This window comes from Marmota monax, unplaced genomic scaffold, assembly GCF_021218885.2.
Source record: "Marmota monax isolate L192 unplaced genomic scaffold, Marmota_monax_Labrador192_F-V1.1 WCK01_AAM20220418_F8-fsc00215, whole genome shotgun sequence".
Lineage (NCBI taxonomy): Eukaryota > Metazoa > Chordata > Mammalia > Rodentia > Sciuridae > Marmota > Marmota monax.
In genome coordinates, this window is record NW_026695214.1 from 1,681,629 (window position 1) to 1,697,442 (window position 15,814).

At 53.8% G+C, this 15,814-nt stretch overlaps 1 protein-coding gene across 1 annotated transcript; it reads right to left on the reverse strand.

Moving 5' to 3' along the window:
* Positions 1–3,165: 3,165 nt before the first annotated feature.
* Zscan5b (zinc finger and SCAN domain containing 5B) lies at positions 3,166–7,144 on the reverse strand. The gene is made up of 4 exons (XM_046431129.1): positions 6,767–7,144; positions 4,866–5,066; positions 4,001–4,127; positions 3,166–3,863 (listed from the first exon to the last, which is right to left on the reverse strand). Exons 1-4 carry the CDS (start codon positions 7,142–7,144, stop codon positions 3,166–3,168), a joined length of 1,404 nt encoding a protein of 467 aa, XP_046287085.1.
* Between the last annotated feature and the right edge of the window lie 8,670 nt (positions 7,145–15,814).

The window sequence follows — 15,814 nt, forward strand, 5'->3', positions numbered from 1 at the left end:
CTTGTCTCGCAAATTTGAAGAATAAAATCCACAAACAGTAACAAAAAGAAGAGTGAACAGAGTGGGGTCTAAGCGAGAGAAGACAGAACTGGGGGTGCAGGAGGAGCCTGCTGGCGTGACAGGGCGGGGCCTCCTGGGAGACCAGGCCGTGTGAAGAGTCCCCACCCTTCAAACCCCAATTCTTGTGATTCCAGAGAGTCAGTCCTACCAGGTCCAGCTCTTGACTTTTGACCGACATCAGACTTTCAAGTCCCCACTGCCCGGACAGTCTAGGTCACTGGGCCCGTGCCGACCAGTTCTCATTGAATGCTTCACCAGAGGTTCTTCTAGATTTGGGGGTTAGGAGGAATAAGCCTTATCTCCCTGAATTTCAGGATCTGGTCTGTGAACAGGGCTACAAAAGGCTCCCCTCAGGGTAACTGGGTTCCTCTCATGCACATTATTTCAGGCCTGCATTTCCCCCGCAGATATCAGGTGGTTTACTGAGGAATGTGACGCACCCTGTCCACGTAAGCCAGGCAGGGCTGCAGGTGAATTGCTTCTTGGAAAATCAAGCACGTGGGGGTCAGCCCAGTGGGCCTTGACCTCATGTTCCCACCGCTCGCATCTGTCTGCCCCTATCAGCAGGGACAGTAGGGGATGCGTGGCTGGCCTCCTGAAGGCTCTCTGGTTGCCCAGCGTGCTCTGGATGCGGACGTCTGTCCTAGGTCCAGGGTCAGTCTTGGCTTATGCTTATGATCAGCAACAACCCCCTTTTTTTTTTTTTTTTTTAAAGAAAGAGTGGGAGAGAGAGAGAATTTTTTAATATTTATTTTTTAGTTCTCGGCGGACACAACATCTTTGTTTGTATGTGGTGCTGAGGATCGAACCCGGGCCGCACGCATGCCAGGCGAGCGCGCTACCGCTTGAGCCACATCCCTAGCCCCACAACCCCTTTTTGTTCTCAACCCTGTCCCCATTTAATTTCCCGTGATTTTTCCTTTGCAAGCAATACTGGGAATTGGCCCTTTGTCTGAAAAGTACCATCTAATAAAAGGTCACCTAGGGATCAGCCACATGGCCCCGGGCCCTTGGTGCTGGCCCAACGCTGTCACCGTCTCACCTGCATTCAGTCCACACTGTCCTAATTACTGTCCTGCCACCTCTGGCCTTGCCAAGGCCCGTCTTGGCTGCTGGTCCGCTGAGAACATCCCGTAGGTCCGCTTGGGTCCGGGACTGCCAAGTGGGACTGGGACGAGGGGCAGCATGCTGACTGATCAGCCCTGGGGAGGTCAAGGAGGTCAGTCTGAACTGGGTGGCTCACGGATCAGGGAGGCAGGCAGTGGAGGTAGAGTGCCGGGGCGCAGAGATGCAGGGGGGCAGGGGATAGCCCGGAGCCTGGGAGTCCTGGTGGGGGAGGCTCCAGTCAGGCCAGGGGAAGAGGAGGTAGCCCGTGTCTTCTTGGGTGAGTTACTTTACCAGACAAGCAAGCAGGCCTTCTAGCTAGGATCACCCTCATTCAACAAGTCGCCTGCAGCCCGCTGCTTCTGGAGTCCAACAGGGCGACAGCCAACAAGGGCAGGTTCAGCCAGATAAGGAAGCATCCCCTTGTCAAGCCCCCATGTGGATTAGGTGAATTTTCATGTTACAGAACCAGGCTTTAAGAGCCAAAAATGACCTTGACCAAAGCAACGGTCTGTCTTACAACAGCTCCTCAATAGGCCCCCCTGTCTCTATCCTGAGGCACCCAGGTTTCCTTTCAAGGAAGCTTTCGACTTTGTTTAACATACAATAAATGGTGAATTTTTTCATATTTATTTTTTAGTTGTAGTTGAACACAATACCGTTTTTTATTTATTTTTAGGTGGTGCTGAGGACCAAACTCAGGTCCCCACATGTGCTAGGCAAGCGCTCTACCCCTGAACCCCAACCCCAGCCCAAATGTTTGAATATTTAACAACCATGGCCTTTCCCAATACAGACAAAATAGTGAATGCATTGAGAGAAAATAAATATCTGAGTCAGAATCTTTTGACATTGATTGTGGATAATAAGTTTCTCAAAATGCCTGCCCCTGCTGTATGTTGAGTCTTGGGAACTGAGTGTTTAGTTTCAACAAGAGCATCCTGTTTAACACAAGGCCATGCAGCTAGCTCAAGAGCGCACAGGCTTGAGTCCTGTCTTCCTGTGCAGGAGGGCTTCTGGAGGGGCAGGCAGTCCAAGACACAGGTGGACAGGCAGGAGCCCATCCCTGTTCCCCGGCTGTGCTCAGCTTCGGCTAGAAGCTCACTCTTCTACTTTGGTCCTCTACCTGCCTTCCCAAACAACTCACTTCAAAGACATTTTTTTCCACTTTTATCTTTATGGTCTTTCTGCTCTCTGAACCTTAAAAAAGTCCTTTGACCTTGGGAGAGGTAATAAAAAATGATGTGACAGTTTATTTGTTACCATTAAAAATATGTGAAATCATGACAATTTCAGTCCCCCCAAAGTACACAAGAAATCAAAATGGGCTATAACCTGATTAGCCGGTAATTACCGGTAATCAGAAACTTGTTTCTACATAATAAGGTATTTCAAATATATTATTCAAAGTCAAGAAAAAAGGCAGATGGTGGAGACTACAAGTTGGCCTTCCACTGCCGGGGGGGCGGGGGTTTCGTTTTCAAGGGTGCTCACCCCCTGGTATAACAGGAAGACACTTGCTGCTTTGAAGCTCCCAGGATTTTAAGGAGAACCAGCTCGAGCTAGGGCAGGGCTTTGCTGCCACCTGCTGGAGCCTATCGCTAATTCCTGGAACTGGGGAGGGAGGCTGGAGAGGCTCAGGCAGGGGGGTCACAAATTAGCAAGCCACGGTCCCAAAATAGCAGGGGGTAGGCTGGGGGTGTGCCTCGGTGGTTAAGCACCCCTGAATTCAATCCCTTGAACCAAACAAACAAAATCCAGTTACAGTTCAGACTATCCAAATAACAAGGTTTGCTGCTAGCAACCGCCTCCCACCGCGCAAAACCCGGTTCTGCGAAGGCAGCGCTCGCCTGACCCCTCCATCGTGGTGTACAGTTCCCCAACATCTGCAGCCTAGTCATTTCCCACCAGGTGGCCCCTGTGCGGACCACAGTCCTCGAATCTTTCCGCTCTCCACTCGCCTTGCTAGCGCATGACCACGCCTCCCTGTGGAGCCAGGACCTAAACCCGGCTGGGGGCCGGCGCAGGCGGCCTCTCCGGGTGCGTTTTCCGGTGGCGCTTGGAGGTCCCGAGCTGGCGGAAGGCGCGGCCGCACACGTCGCACGTGTAGGGCTTGGCCTTCGTGTGGATGCGCCGGTGCACGTTGAGGTTGCCCATGTGGCTGAACCGCTTCTTGCAATCTGTACACTCGTAGGGCTTCTCCTGGGTGTGGACCCTCCGGTGGCCCTGCAGGGTGGACTCGTGCGTGAACTGCTTGTGGCAGATGGAGCACTCGAAGGGCCTCTCGCCGGTGTGGATGCGCTTGTGCACGCGGAGGTCTGAGGCCTGCATGAACCCCTTCCTGCACTCGCTGCACTTGAAGGGCCTCTCCCCGGTGTGAGACCGCTGGTGGACGACCAGCTGGGATCGGTAGGCGAAACCCTTCTGGCACACCCCGCACCGGTGCCTAGCTGCGCCGGCGGCTTCCGCCCCCGCAGGGCCCGCAGGTGGCGCGGTGCTGGGTGGAACTACTGAATTTACCCCAGCTTGACCCAAGAACCGGCCGGGATCCGGGGAGGCTTCGTGGGAAGCTTCCTGGGAACGTCTCTGCCGTTTGGAACGGCGTTCCATGGGAGCGTCTTCTCCCTGCCCAGCGAGGGTGGCAGGGGTGCGAGCGCGCGCATTTTTACTACAAACTTCTTGGGGCTTCTTCACAGAATCTGCTGGAAGAAGGAACACACACAGCACTTACTAGAGAGCATTCTCCAGGATGCCCGAGTCCTGGGAACTGAATGCTGATGGTGCGGCAAGTCCCCAGCTCCCCGAGATGGCACCTGGGGCTCCCAAGTCTACTCACCAGGACCCTGCGGCAGCTGAGGCTCCGGAGACCTCTGGACAGGGAGGTCTCCACCTTCCTTCACATCCTCTCCCTGGTTCTGCAGGTCTACTTCGGCAGGAACCGGCTCTGGCAGGACTTCCTCACCCTGTCAAGTGGCACACAGAATTGCCAACAGGTCACATCGGGTGGAGCAGGGAAATCTGTCTCTTCCTGCTCTGATCCAACCTTTCCAAATTTGGTGGAGCTGTCTGGACCACCCCATGGCCAAAATAAGCCATCCCGGCTAGTTCCTAGGTCCTCTGCTGATGGGACCTGTCACCCTTCCCACGAGGCCCACTCCAGGGGGCTTTCTCCTCCTCAGGGCTCCTCTCTGTCCCTGACCCCATCTTCCCGACCTCCACGTGGTACTACTGCTGGGTGATTCTTCCTGGTGCGGGGCTCTGGTGCCATGTGTAGCAGCATCCCTAGTCTCTACCTGCTGGACACCACTAACAGTCTCCCCATGTACACACAGAAGGACAATCCAAGGAAGTTCCAGACATGGCCGGCTACCCCCAGGAAGGCAAAACTACCCCGGCTGAGAACCACGCCTTCAATAAGGAATTAATAAGTTTCAGAAACTGGGTCCTTGTGGCCAGTTGTACCCTGAAAGGGTCTTTTGGATCCAGCGCAATTGCCACGGCAGGCAGACCCAGCCCTATTTCTCAGGGACTGCTCTCCCACACCCTGAATGCCAACAGCCCGGACGGGGAGAAGGTCAAGAGCCTTGTTTGCCAGCACCTCTGTCAGCCATGGAGTGTGGTCCAGCCCACCCTGCATCTCTCAGGCACACCGGTGTCCTCTGGTACCTTCTCCCACCTCCCCAGGGGGGCATTGCACTCACCTGTTGTCCTGGTCTCTGGCCCTCCTGGGGGTTATGCAGTTCCTGGCTGGCCTGGCTGCTCGGAGGAGGTGCCTTGCTGGCTGAGGATGGGCACTTGCTGGACAAGTCCACCATGCTATTTGACTCACCAGCCACAGCCTCCAGCATCTGAGCATCCGGATTCTGTATAAGGAATTTCTGTCCTTCTAAAACAATGATGGACTGTAGGGGACATGACCAGACAGACACCCAGTAAGGACCCAAAATGGCTCCCCCTCCTCAGCCTGGCTCTCTCCAGAAGTGCCCCGCCCCTGGGCCAGGGCTTCCATCGCCACCTGGACCAGCGACCCTTGCTGTGGTCTGGGGGTCCTCCCAGTACTGTGGGGTTCTGCCCAGTGGAAGCCAGAAGTTAGAGCATCATAACAATGCATCTCCAGATCCGTAAGCAAAGTCCCCACCCTGCCCTTGGGCAAGATGACTTTATCACCATCCCGAGGTCTCTTACCTATTTTCTATCTCTGTCTTAAAAAGTAACATAAAATGCTAATTTAAAATTTACAAGTTGGGCTGACCTTCTCCATCTCAACCTGGCACAGTCCAGTCCCTGTCCACCTGGCTACAGGTGGAGACATGGTGCCCTGAGACTGGAGCCTTGTGGAGGCCCTGTTTGGCTAGTTGGGGAGCCCCTGTAACCCAGGCTGACATCGTGTATCTCATGGGAGCAATTTCTGCAATTTTATCAAAGCTTACCATTCGCATTCTCAGGTCGCCCTTAGAATGTCTCACGGACCCCACCACAGGGCAGAAGTGCCAGAGTTGTCAAGCAAACTCTGCAGGAGGCCATGGCTTGGAACTGGCCTTGTGCTGAGGATGGTTGAGCTAAGTTCAGGTCAATGTCGGGTGCTCTAACCAATTAGCCAAGTGCACCATGACCACCAAAGTACCTCCACACCAGGCTTCCCCTTCCCATCCCATACTGAGGATGGGGTATCCACCACAGGTCCCCAAGGATACCCACAGACAACTGCACTTCCTACTTTGCTCAGTTTTGTTTATAATTGCTCCCATAAACATTGGTAAGTTTATTGGTCTGTAAGTCTTCCTTTGACTCCGTGTTAAACTGCAGTTGTGTCCACTTATAAAAACTCCCTGTGAATGAACCTTTTACCCCATGGTGGGGCAGAGTGTGCACACCCCACTAGACCCTGTGACCCTTGCTCCTGCCACACCCCCTTCCTCACTCTCCAAAGCATCCAGGCGCACACAGCCACCATGATGGAAGGTGCCCTGTTTAAACCCCACCCACTCCAGCGGTTCTCAGCTGGGAGGCCACCTGCAAGACACTGGAGACATCATCACAATGAGGGAGCTAGTGGCCTCTGGTGGGGAAGGCCAGGGAAGCTGCTAGTATCCCACAGCCGCAGGACTCACAATGGACTACTGCTCACCCAACACCCCTGCTGTCCAGTGTGATGGACCCTCATGGAGTCCAAAGGCTGTTACTGCCCTGCCAGCCACAGATCCATGGCCACCAGACACTGGCCATCTGAGACAATGAGAAGCTGTCACCTGGACTCCAACATGTCATGGTGAACACCTTAAGGACGGCCTTGCCCCGCCCCCGCTCCCGTGGTTGTAGACCCGCACTCCTTAACCTGGAGCAGCTGACGTTGGGGGCTGGGCCACCCTGCTCTAGGGACCGTCCCCTGTCTTGCCAGGGGGTTAGCAGCCTCGCTTGCCTCCACCCATCAGATGCAGGTAGTAGCTCTGCCCACTCCATCGTGACAACCAAAAAAGTCCCCAGACCTTGGCAAGTATCCCTCATGGGGTGCTGCCTCCTCAGGTAAGAGCCAATGAGGGAGACAGCCTGGCGGCTGACCGTTGCTGCCCTCCTCCCCACGCCCTGCGCAGGCCGCACTCACCCATTTCTGGGGCTTCCTGTGGCTCCTGAGCAGGTCCTCCAGGTCCCGGCACCTCTTCACACCGCTCTCCCTGACCAGGACCTGCAGGTCCTCGGGCATGGAGATCATGAACTGCTCAAGAACCAGCTGGTCCATGATCTCCTCCTTCGTGTGCAGGTCGGGCCTCAGCCACAGGTGGCATAGCTCTGAGATCCTCTTCAGATCCCGGACGGGGTCCGCATCCCGCGAGGCAATGAATGTTCTAAACACCATGTGCCAGCTCTCGGGGCTGAAGCCGGGCCTGGGGCTTCCTGGGGACGGTGAGGACAAGGGCTGATCCTGCCCAGGGCTGTCCTGGGGCCTTCTTTCACCTGGTTTTAATGTGGGGTCTGCTGCCATCTGTGGAGGGCTCGCCATCAGGATCTGATGAGCTGGTCAGAAAGACAGGTGGCCTGTTCCACAGTCTCTTCCCAGTGAGGACTCTGCAGGACAGTGGGCTGGTCAGTCTAAAGCGCCCCATCCTCCTGCCAAATCCCTCACACCCAGCGCCAGATGCTCCCCCACAGGTGGTGTGCCTAACGGGGAATTGGTCCATTCTGTCATTCACCCAACACCCACACACCACTACACGCTTTGGTTTAGGGGTATGAGTGGCCATTGGATTACCGATGCATGTCCAGAAGTGGGGCTGGTTTTCCTCTCTATCAATAGGGACATTATTGTTATTTTTTTTTTTTATTTTGAAGTGCAGAGGATGGAACCAGCGCCTTGTGCATTCTGGGCAAGTGCTCCACCACCCAGCTCTGTCCTCAGTTCTTTCTTGAAACTGTTCTTTGAGACAGAGCCTGGCTAAACTACACAAGCTGTCCTCAACCTGCCTCAGCCTCCTAAGTAGCTGGGGTCACCAGTGCCCCGAGGTGGTACTGTTCAATTGCAGAGTAAATAGAATAATTATATGAAGCTCCCAGAATCTACTAGATGCCGAGCAAAAATTATGTTTAGTCAGAATTGTGCAGAAAAAGAAAAATATTTACACCCTGAGAATCCCATGTGACGCAGCAATTTTGGAAATATTGACTCAGCTTGGCCCCCACCACATTTCCTTGCTGGTCTCAGAATATTTTGCTGCTCCAGGAAAAGGAGGATATAAAAAGATTCTCAAGCCAGGTGGAGTGGCACACACCTATAATCCCATCAGCTTAAGAGGTTAAGGCAGGAGGATTGCAAGTTCAAAACCAGGCTTAGCAACTTAGTGAGGCCCTAAGCAACTCAGCGAGACTCTGTCTCTAAATAAAATACAAAATAGGGCTGGGGATGTAGCTCGGTGGTTGTGTGACCCTGAGTTCCCTCCTTGGGAAGGGAGCCTCCTCTCCCAGCAAGTGCAAGGCCCTGCGTCAGTCCCCAGCACTGGGGGAAAAACACTCTAAAAAGAGAAAAAAGTCAGCCTGGAATTGTGAGTCAAGGGTTTCATGCTACTGGGGTCACTTGTAACTGCTCGTAGCCATTTGGAGTTGCGGCACCCCAGGGGGAGCCCTGGTCCTGGGTGGACACCTCTCGGGAGCACTGCCTCCTGGTGATGTGTAGCCAGAGGCTGGATTTGACCCTGAGGAAGGGAGGACTCCAGCAAGGCTTTGTAAGCAGAGGGGCAGTGTGGTGAGCACCACTCAGGGAGGCTGATCCCAGAGGAAACCAGGGCAGCACGGTTCACCACGAGTCTAGCCATCTCCCCGTCCTTCAGATCACCCAAGGGGGCTGGGTTCCCCTCAGACCCTCAATGCTGTGTGACAGCTTTAGACAGAGTCCTCAGCTCATCCCCAAGCTCTGCCAGGCCTCGACCTCCTTCTCAAACTGGGGACAGAAACACTCTAAATGGGGGACAAGGCAGCAGGTGCTGGTGGTGCCTGGGCATGTGGGCATGGGTAAACACGGGCGCTGATTCCTGCTGGGCCCGCAGCCCCCTCCAGGTACAGCTGGGGCCCCACCCTGGTGTCAGCACGTAGGAGCCAGGGCTGCCTCCAGACATGCATGGGACAGCCCCTCAGAACAAGAGAAAGACACGGCCAACAAGGCTAAGTGGGGCAAACACCGACCAGTTCCCCTGCAGCCGGCCTCCGTCTACCCCAGAGGACCACTCACCAGGCTTCCTCTCCTGGCCTCCTCTCCTGGCCTCTAGCCTCTGGCATCTGGGCTCCACTCCCGGAATCATCTCTATTTATACAGAAGTCAAGCCTCACTTCCTGTTACCTGGCCCCGCCCAGTGATGGGTTCATCATTCCAGATTTTCTGCAATGATCAAAACACATAAACCAGCAAAATCCCATCAGGAGGAAATTGACTTATTCAACACACCCACTTTGAAGGAGTGCCTTTTCCGAGCCTATGGAAGTAGGTCACGTGCTCCATGAGTTTGAAAGGGCGCAGAGGCACAATTTTTAGCCAGTTTGGGTCCATCTTTTTTTTTTTTTTTAACTATACATATATATTAAGGGGCTGGGGCTAGAGCTCAGTGGTAGAGGTTGCCTAGCACGTGTGAGGTGCTGGGTTCAATCAACATTTCATTTTATATATATATATATATATATATATATATATATATATATATATATACACACACACACATATATATATATATTAATATGTATTAAAAGATTTCATTTAAAATACATTGACAACCGGGGCTGGGTTGGGGCTCCGTGGCAGAGCACTTGCCTAGCACATGTAAGGCCCTGGGTTCAATCCTTCAATCCACATAAAAATAAATAAATTAAATAAAGGCATTAGGTCTCAGCGGGACAGTGCTTGCTTGGCAGGCACGAGCCCTGCGTCCGTCCCCAGCTCTGCAAAATAAACAAATAGATGGGTAAACTGAAAGGACTGGAGCACATTAGGACCCAGAGGCAGGAGGTCGGGAGTGGGCGGGCAGGGTGTGGGGGCGCCTGCCCTGCATGGCACAACCTGTCCCACACAGCCTCCTGGGCATGCCAGCCAACATGAGCACACGCTTCCCTGATTCTGTAGACCAGGCCAGCAGATTAGGCAGGCCCAGGGAGGGACTGCCGAGAGGCTGGGGTCTGACACTCCCTCCAGGGACCTTGGGACTGAATAGGACCAGGACGCTCAGTGTGTCCCTGAAGGACTGCTCCGAAAGACAAGTCCCCAGATTTGGTGACCAGGGATCACAGAAGTATGCTATGTCCATCTGGGTGCCTGACCGTGGACAAGTGCTTGGGTGGGGTCTTGTCCTTCACCATTCAGGACCAGAAGTCACCAAATTGTGCGCTGCCAAGTGTGGGTTTCATGGCGTGTGCATGACATCTCAGTAAAACCGTGATTTCTTTTCAAAAAGGCAGCAAAAGAGAAAGGAAAGGAGAGACAGACAGAGAGGTGGAGAGTGTATCCGTGACTTCCCCAAAGTGCCCAAGACAGCAGTGTCTCCACCAGGACACGCTCGCTGACAACAGGCGGTGAGTATCACATTGGTGACTGGGTCTGATTTGTGCAAAGTTTTGACAGTACTAATTCCCAGATCATGGAAAAATGAAAGGTAAATACTGGATAATCCGTATTGGTGAACGTTTAACTTGTTTTCATCAGCTTGGAATTAATGTTAAAACTTTGGCTCAAACTAGATTCAATCACTGGTTTGACATCCGGCAACATATTCTTTTGCAGCATCAGTGGGAACCAGAGAAAAGCAGACCCACTCTGTGCCCCACGCCGGGGCCCCCGGGGGTGGTTTCTGGTGGATTGAGGCCCTTGCTTGGAACCGGGGCTGCCAACCCCTGGCTGTGCCTCACAGGTTTAGAAAAGCCTTCATGTGGGCTGTGAACTGCGCGTTGTAGAGTCAGTGCTGGGTAATAATTAAGGGTTGGGCAAAATTAGGGTATGATTTTGGAAGCTCCATAGGATGGACGTGGAAGAAAAAAAATCATTCAAGCACAGTCTTAACACATTTGAGTTCACAGTGGACTTGTTCAACCTCCAAGATAATCCGAGGGACGTTGTTTTAGAGGGATTCTGCTTCACTGCCCTGGGAGATCCTGAGCAAGCCTCTGGGCCCTCACCCTGAACTCCTGCCGGTGGTTTTAGGGACACTTCACCTTCCTGCATTCCCTCCAGTGAGCAAGACCCTGACTGCATGTGCCTGGCACACAAGGTCATTTACTCAAAGAACAAAAAACAAACTGTGATTACTTTTTCTTGTTGACACCAGAGGTGCTGATAAGAAGTCAGTTGAGAATGGGTTTAGCCAGCACATAATCTGTAATCCCATCTGCTCAGGAGCCTGAGGCAGGAGAATTCCAAATTCAAGGCCAGACTGGCAATTTGAGAGACCCAGTATTTGAAATGCTAGGAAAGGAAAGGCTAGGGTGTGGTTTGGTGGTAGAGCACTTGACTAGCATTCCTGAGGTCTGGGTTTCAACCCTTGACAGCACAAAAGCATCTTACAAATTAAGAAAAAAAGAACGGATTTGTAACTGGAGTTAGTGGAGTCTGAAACCACCATTTACCTATCAGATGGCAAAATCCTCCTCTCTGGAGACCTGCCCTCTGGGGCTGTGTGCCTGCTCTGAGTTCTCAGTTGAGCTGAACATGTCTAACTTAGGCCCAGCCCACTGCACTGCCTTGTCCTAACAGAAGCCCATGGGGGAGGGGGGGGCGGCTCAGTGGTTAGACTTCAAGCCTGACCTCTGAATTCTCTCTCTCTCTCTCTTTGTTTATTTATTTACTTATTTTGCTGGGGATGGAACCCGGGGCCTTGTGCATTCAAGGCAAGCACTCTATCAACTAAGCTATATCCCCAGCACCTCTCTCTTTTTTTAAAAATCATTTTTAGTTGTTGATAGACCTTTATTTATTTACATGTGGTATTGGGAATCAAACTCAATGCCTCACACATGCCAGGCAAGTGTGCTAGCACTGAGCCCCAGCCCCAGCCCTCTCTCTCTTTTTAAATAATTCCTTCTTTTAGTTGGCAATGGACCTCCATTTTATTTATTTATTTATTTTTCTGTGGTGCTGAGGATTGAACCCAGGGCCTCACAGGTGCCAGACAAGCCCTCACCCCCCCCCCAGCCCCCGGCCCCGCCCTGAATTGTCTTGATGACATCCCTGGGTCCCTTCCCAGACAAAAGGCTTTCATTCAAAGCTCAATTGAAAGTCTATTGCTTTCTGTGTTTAATGACATATACTTATTTGACCAAAAACTTATATAAAAGGTATATAACTTGATTTTTAAAATTAATTCCTTTATTTTTAATTGACTAATAACAATGGCATATACTCAGGGGGTTCCGTGTTAGACTTTGATATATGTGTATGTTGTGGCTTGATTAAATCAAGCTGATTAACATATTCAGTGCCTCTTCTGGTCTTTGTTGTGTGGTGAGAGCATTTAGAATCTACTGTGGGGGCGTTGAGCCTCTCTCTCAGCCCCCTGTGCTGCACTTAACAGAGAACCACCTTCACCTTCAACAGATCTGTCTCTTGCCTCTTAAAAAAAAATGTTCTTTTCACAATTTCAAAGTTGAGATACATTATTAACTGTGGTTACCAAGCTGACACTTTGATATTAAACATTGTTGAACAATCACCACGACAGGGTGATTAATGTCCATCAACAAACATGGCTGCACTTAACCACTGAGCCCCATCCCCAGCCCTTTTTGTTTTTGCGACAGGGTCTCCCTAGGTTGCTGAGATTGGCTTTAAGCTTGTGACCCTCCAGAGACACTGGGACCACAGGAGTGGCCACCACACCCTGCCCCTTTCCCTTTTTCATGCGTATGTGTGTGTGGTAAGATGCTCAAGAGCTTAAGTAATTTTTATCTTTTTTGGTGCTAGGGAGGGGTGGATCTGAGGGTGCTTTACCACGGAGCCACAGCCCCACCCTTTTATTGTTTTACTTTGAGACAGACTGAGTCACTGAGGCTGGCCTTTGGGATGCTCCTGCCTCAGCCTTCACGGTCACTGGGATGAGAGGTGTGGGCCCAGCTCTCTCAGCAGATGTGGAGCGCAGTGATCCCTTGTCCCTGAGAGACGCCTTCCAAGAGGCTCACGTTGCTGGGACCTTGGGAGGTTCCCACCCCTGGACACAGGCTAAGCCTGCCCTGGAGCTGCTCTCAGAAGACCTGGGGCTACATGGGGGCTGGAGGGTGACTGCTGACTGGATTCTGGGGGTGGAGCGACATGGTGAAAACGTCCTGTAACTAGATCGTGGCAAGACTCAGATGCCTGGACCCAGAGATGTGGATCTGCACTCTGGACCAGGAGGAGCCCGGGCACAGGAAGGCTTGCTGGGCTCCCCTGGTCGGGACAGGAGCCCCAGGCTGACCCCAGGAGGGCCAAAGGTGTCCCAGGGGAGGCCAGACTAGGCTCCTCCTCTCCTGCCTCCTGCTGAGGCTCGGTCCTCACCACCCTCCTGTCTGCCCTGGGGTGACTTGTGCTGGGGTCCGGGAGGTGAGAGCCCTCTGTTGGAAGGCGGCCACGTGGTGTGCTGAGGTGTGACTCCAAGGCACAGGGGACCATCAGAGTGTGCCCCTGCTCCTGTTTTTAACGGCACGTGTACCCAGCCTCCCTGGGGACAGGATTGCCTGAGCTGTGGAGCTAAGCCCACGGTGACTCTTCTCTCAGGGACCCGACGGCCCTGTGGCCCCTCCTGGGCCAGCAATGAGGTCCTGGTGGAGAGGGAGACGCTTCCCCACTGCTGCGAGCCTCTTCCTGGGCTCTCACCTGAGGTGGCGGCGGGGAGAGCCAAGGCTCTGCCCTGAGCTGCGCCCCGGCCCCTGGGTGGGTCTTCCCTGTCTACACTGAGTGGCTCCTGTGCAGGGTTGGCGTGGGACCCAGCCTTCCTGCGGTATCACCAGCGCAGCAGCCTCAAGGGCAAAGCCACCTTGGACTGGGGGAATCAGCCCACCCAGGCTGTACCCGGCCAGCACCTCTGTCCAAGCAAGCCACAGGGGGTTGGAGACCCCGCGGCCGAGCCCCGCCCCGTTCCTGACCTGCACGACTGCGCTGTGTGGAAGGAGATGCTGCCCAGGCCAGTGAGTTTGGGGGCCTGGAGCCATTAACATCAAGCAGAAGGGAGATGAGGGTGGGGGACACCATGGAGCTCCAAGTGACACTGGCCAGCCACGCAGCAGGGACCTGCAGAAACCAGAACGAAGCCCCTCCCAGGGGCCGTCCAAAGCCCAAGGCCTTGGTCTGCACGTTGAGTCCTGCCCCGGCCCTGCCCCTGGCCCTGGCCCCCCCCTCCTCGACCTCGCTGTCCCCCCAGATCCCGCACCAGGTAAGGGAAGCAAGACCCAGCTACCGGCCACCTGCTGCCCTCTGGCTGCTCCAGGTGACCGCCCCTGCTGTACCCAAGGACAGGGAAGGGCGCTGTCCCCTGGGAGGACCCCCCCAGTCCAGCCTTCACAGAGTTCAGACCTGTCACTCACGGCTGATGGGAGGGAGGCCTGGATAACCCAGAAGGTTCCAGAATACAGTCACTTTCCCCCGGCCTCCCTAACAGTTCCCAACCAATCAGCCCTGTGTCCTTTAAGGACATTTTATACTTATTCCAAGAACTGACCAATAAAACCTGAGACCCTCCAAGGATATTGTATTCATTTTTTTACTTATTTAAGGCTCAAGACGGAACCCAGGGTTTTACCACTGAGTTACAGCCTCAGCTTTTTTATTGTTTGTTTTGAGACAAGATCTTGCTGATTTGATGATATTGGCCTTCAACATTCGCTCCTCCCGCCTCTACCTCCCAGTAGCGAGGATTGCAGGTCTGAGCAAGATCTTGCGACCCTTCCTCAGTACTCCAGCATCTCTTCACGAGGTCTGGGGCTTAGCTTCAGGGTCTTGGTGCTCAAACTCTGGGTTGCACAGTAAGGGGGTCAAGCTAGAGGTCTTCCCAGGGGGCGGGAGGAGCTGGAGAAGAGAAAGACAAGAAGCCAGCGTTGGGGACCCCTCCACCTCAGGGCACCTGCCTCCTCAGGAGCCTCCTGCCAAGGGAGCCCAGAGCCCTGGGAGAGGAAGGGTGGGTGGATGCTGGGACTCAGCAAGCTATCAGCAAGTTCTCAGGGCCAATCGCAGTCACGCCCACCCTCCTTCTCCCCTTCTGCCCCCCACTACCCTCCCGCTCAGCCCCCCCCCCCCAGCTCAGCCTCCTGTTTGATTTCATCCACCCACACGGCTTCCTTTCCCACGCCCACTTTAGGAGAGACAGCCAAGGCCGGGTGGAAACTGTGAAGGAGGGGGCCTGGATCCAGCACGGCCTGGTGCTCGCCCTCGAGGGGAGGAGTGCCACTGGGACCATGTGAGGGGCAGGCGCCCTGGAAGGTCAGCACTGAGAAGCAGCACACAGGCTCAGGCTGACGAAGGGGAGGGACTGGTGACATCCAGCCTGGGAGGGCAGGCAGGGCCAGTCCTGGCTGGGACCAGGACAGGCAGGGCTGGGGTCCCAGCACCAGGGACAGGCTGAGATGCTCGAGTTCGGGACCCCCAAAAGACCACCAGAGACCAAGATCGATGTAAGCAGCAAAGAGGTGTTTATTGCGAGCTAGGTCAGTTCTCTGCGCGCACACAGCAACTGGTGACGCTGAGAGGCCCCGAGCCCAGGGTTTGCAGCAGTTTTATACACTCTTTGGGGAAGGCAGGGACCCCCACATACATCATAGCATCTCTTAGCAAATCATCACACACCGCGGGAAAATCATAAAACAACTCTAAAACATGATTAGCACATTCACTGACGGGAACAAGTTGGGTAGGGGTGATTGGTCAGTACAAAAGGAGGATTCATTTGAACTGATTGGTTTAGGCCACGAGGGGTGTACGTGCTGAACTTCATGGTTTCCCAACATGTTATCAACCCCCATAAACTACTGGGGGGTCATCTGGCATCCCAGGTATTTCCCTGTCTCATGCTGATTGGTGGTTGCTAGGGGGCTGCTATGGTCCTCACCTAGCCTGACTGAGTCAGGGACACCTGGCGCCACAGACCTCTCCTGTTATTTGTAGATAAGCAACTCAGCAGGGTGGGTATGTGGCTGTGGGTCTTTCCAAGGACAAGGGTCA

Bases quoted from the DNA above. Each gene is read 5' to 3' on its own strand.
- Zscan5b (XM_046431129.1), bottom strand. From the start codon at position 7,144: ATGGCAGCAGACCCCACATTAAAACCAGGTGAAAGAAGGCCCCAGGAC. The intron at 4,128-4,865 runs GTGAGTGCAATG...GCCACTTGACAG, and splicing joins GCCAGAGACCAGGACAACAG to GGTGAGGAAGTCCTGCCAGA. The intron at 3,864-4,000 runs GTGAGTAGACTT...TTCTTCCAGCAG, and splicing joins TCAGCTGCCGCAGGGTCCTG to ATTCTGTGAAGAAGCCCCAA.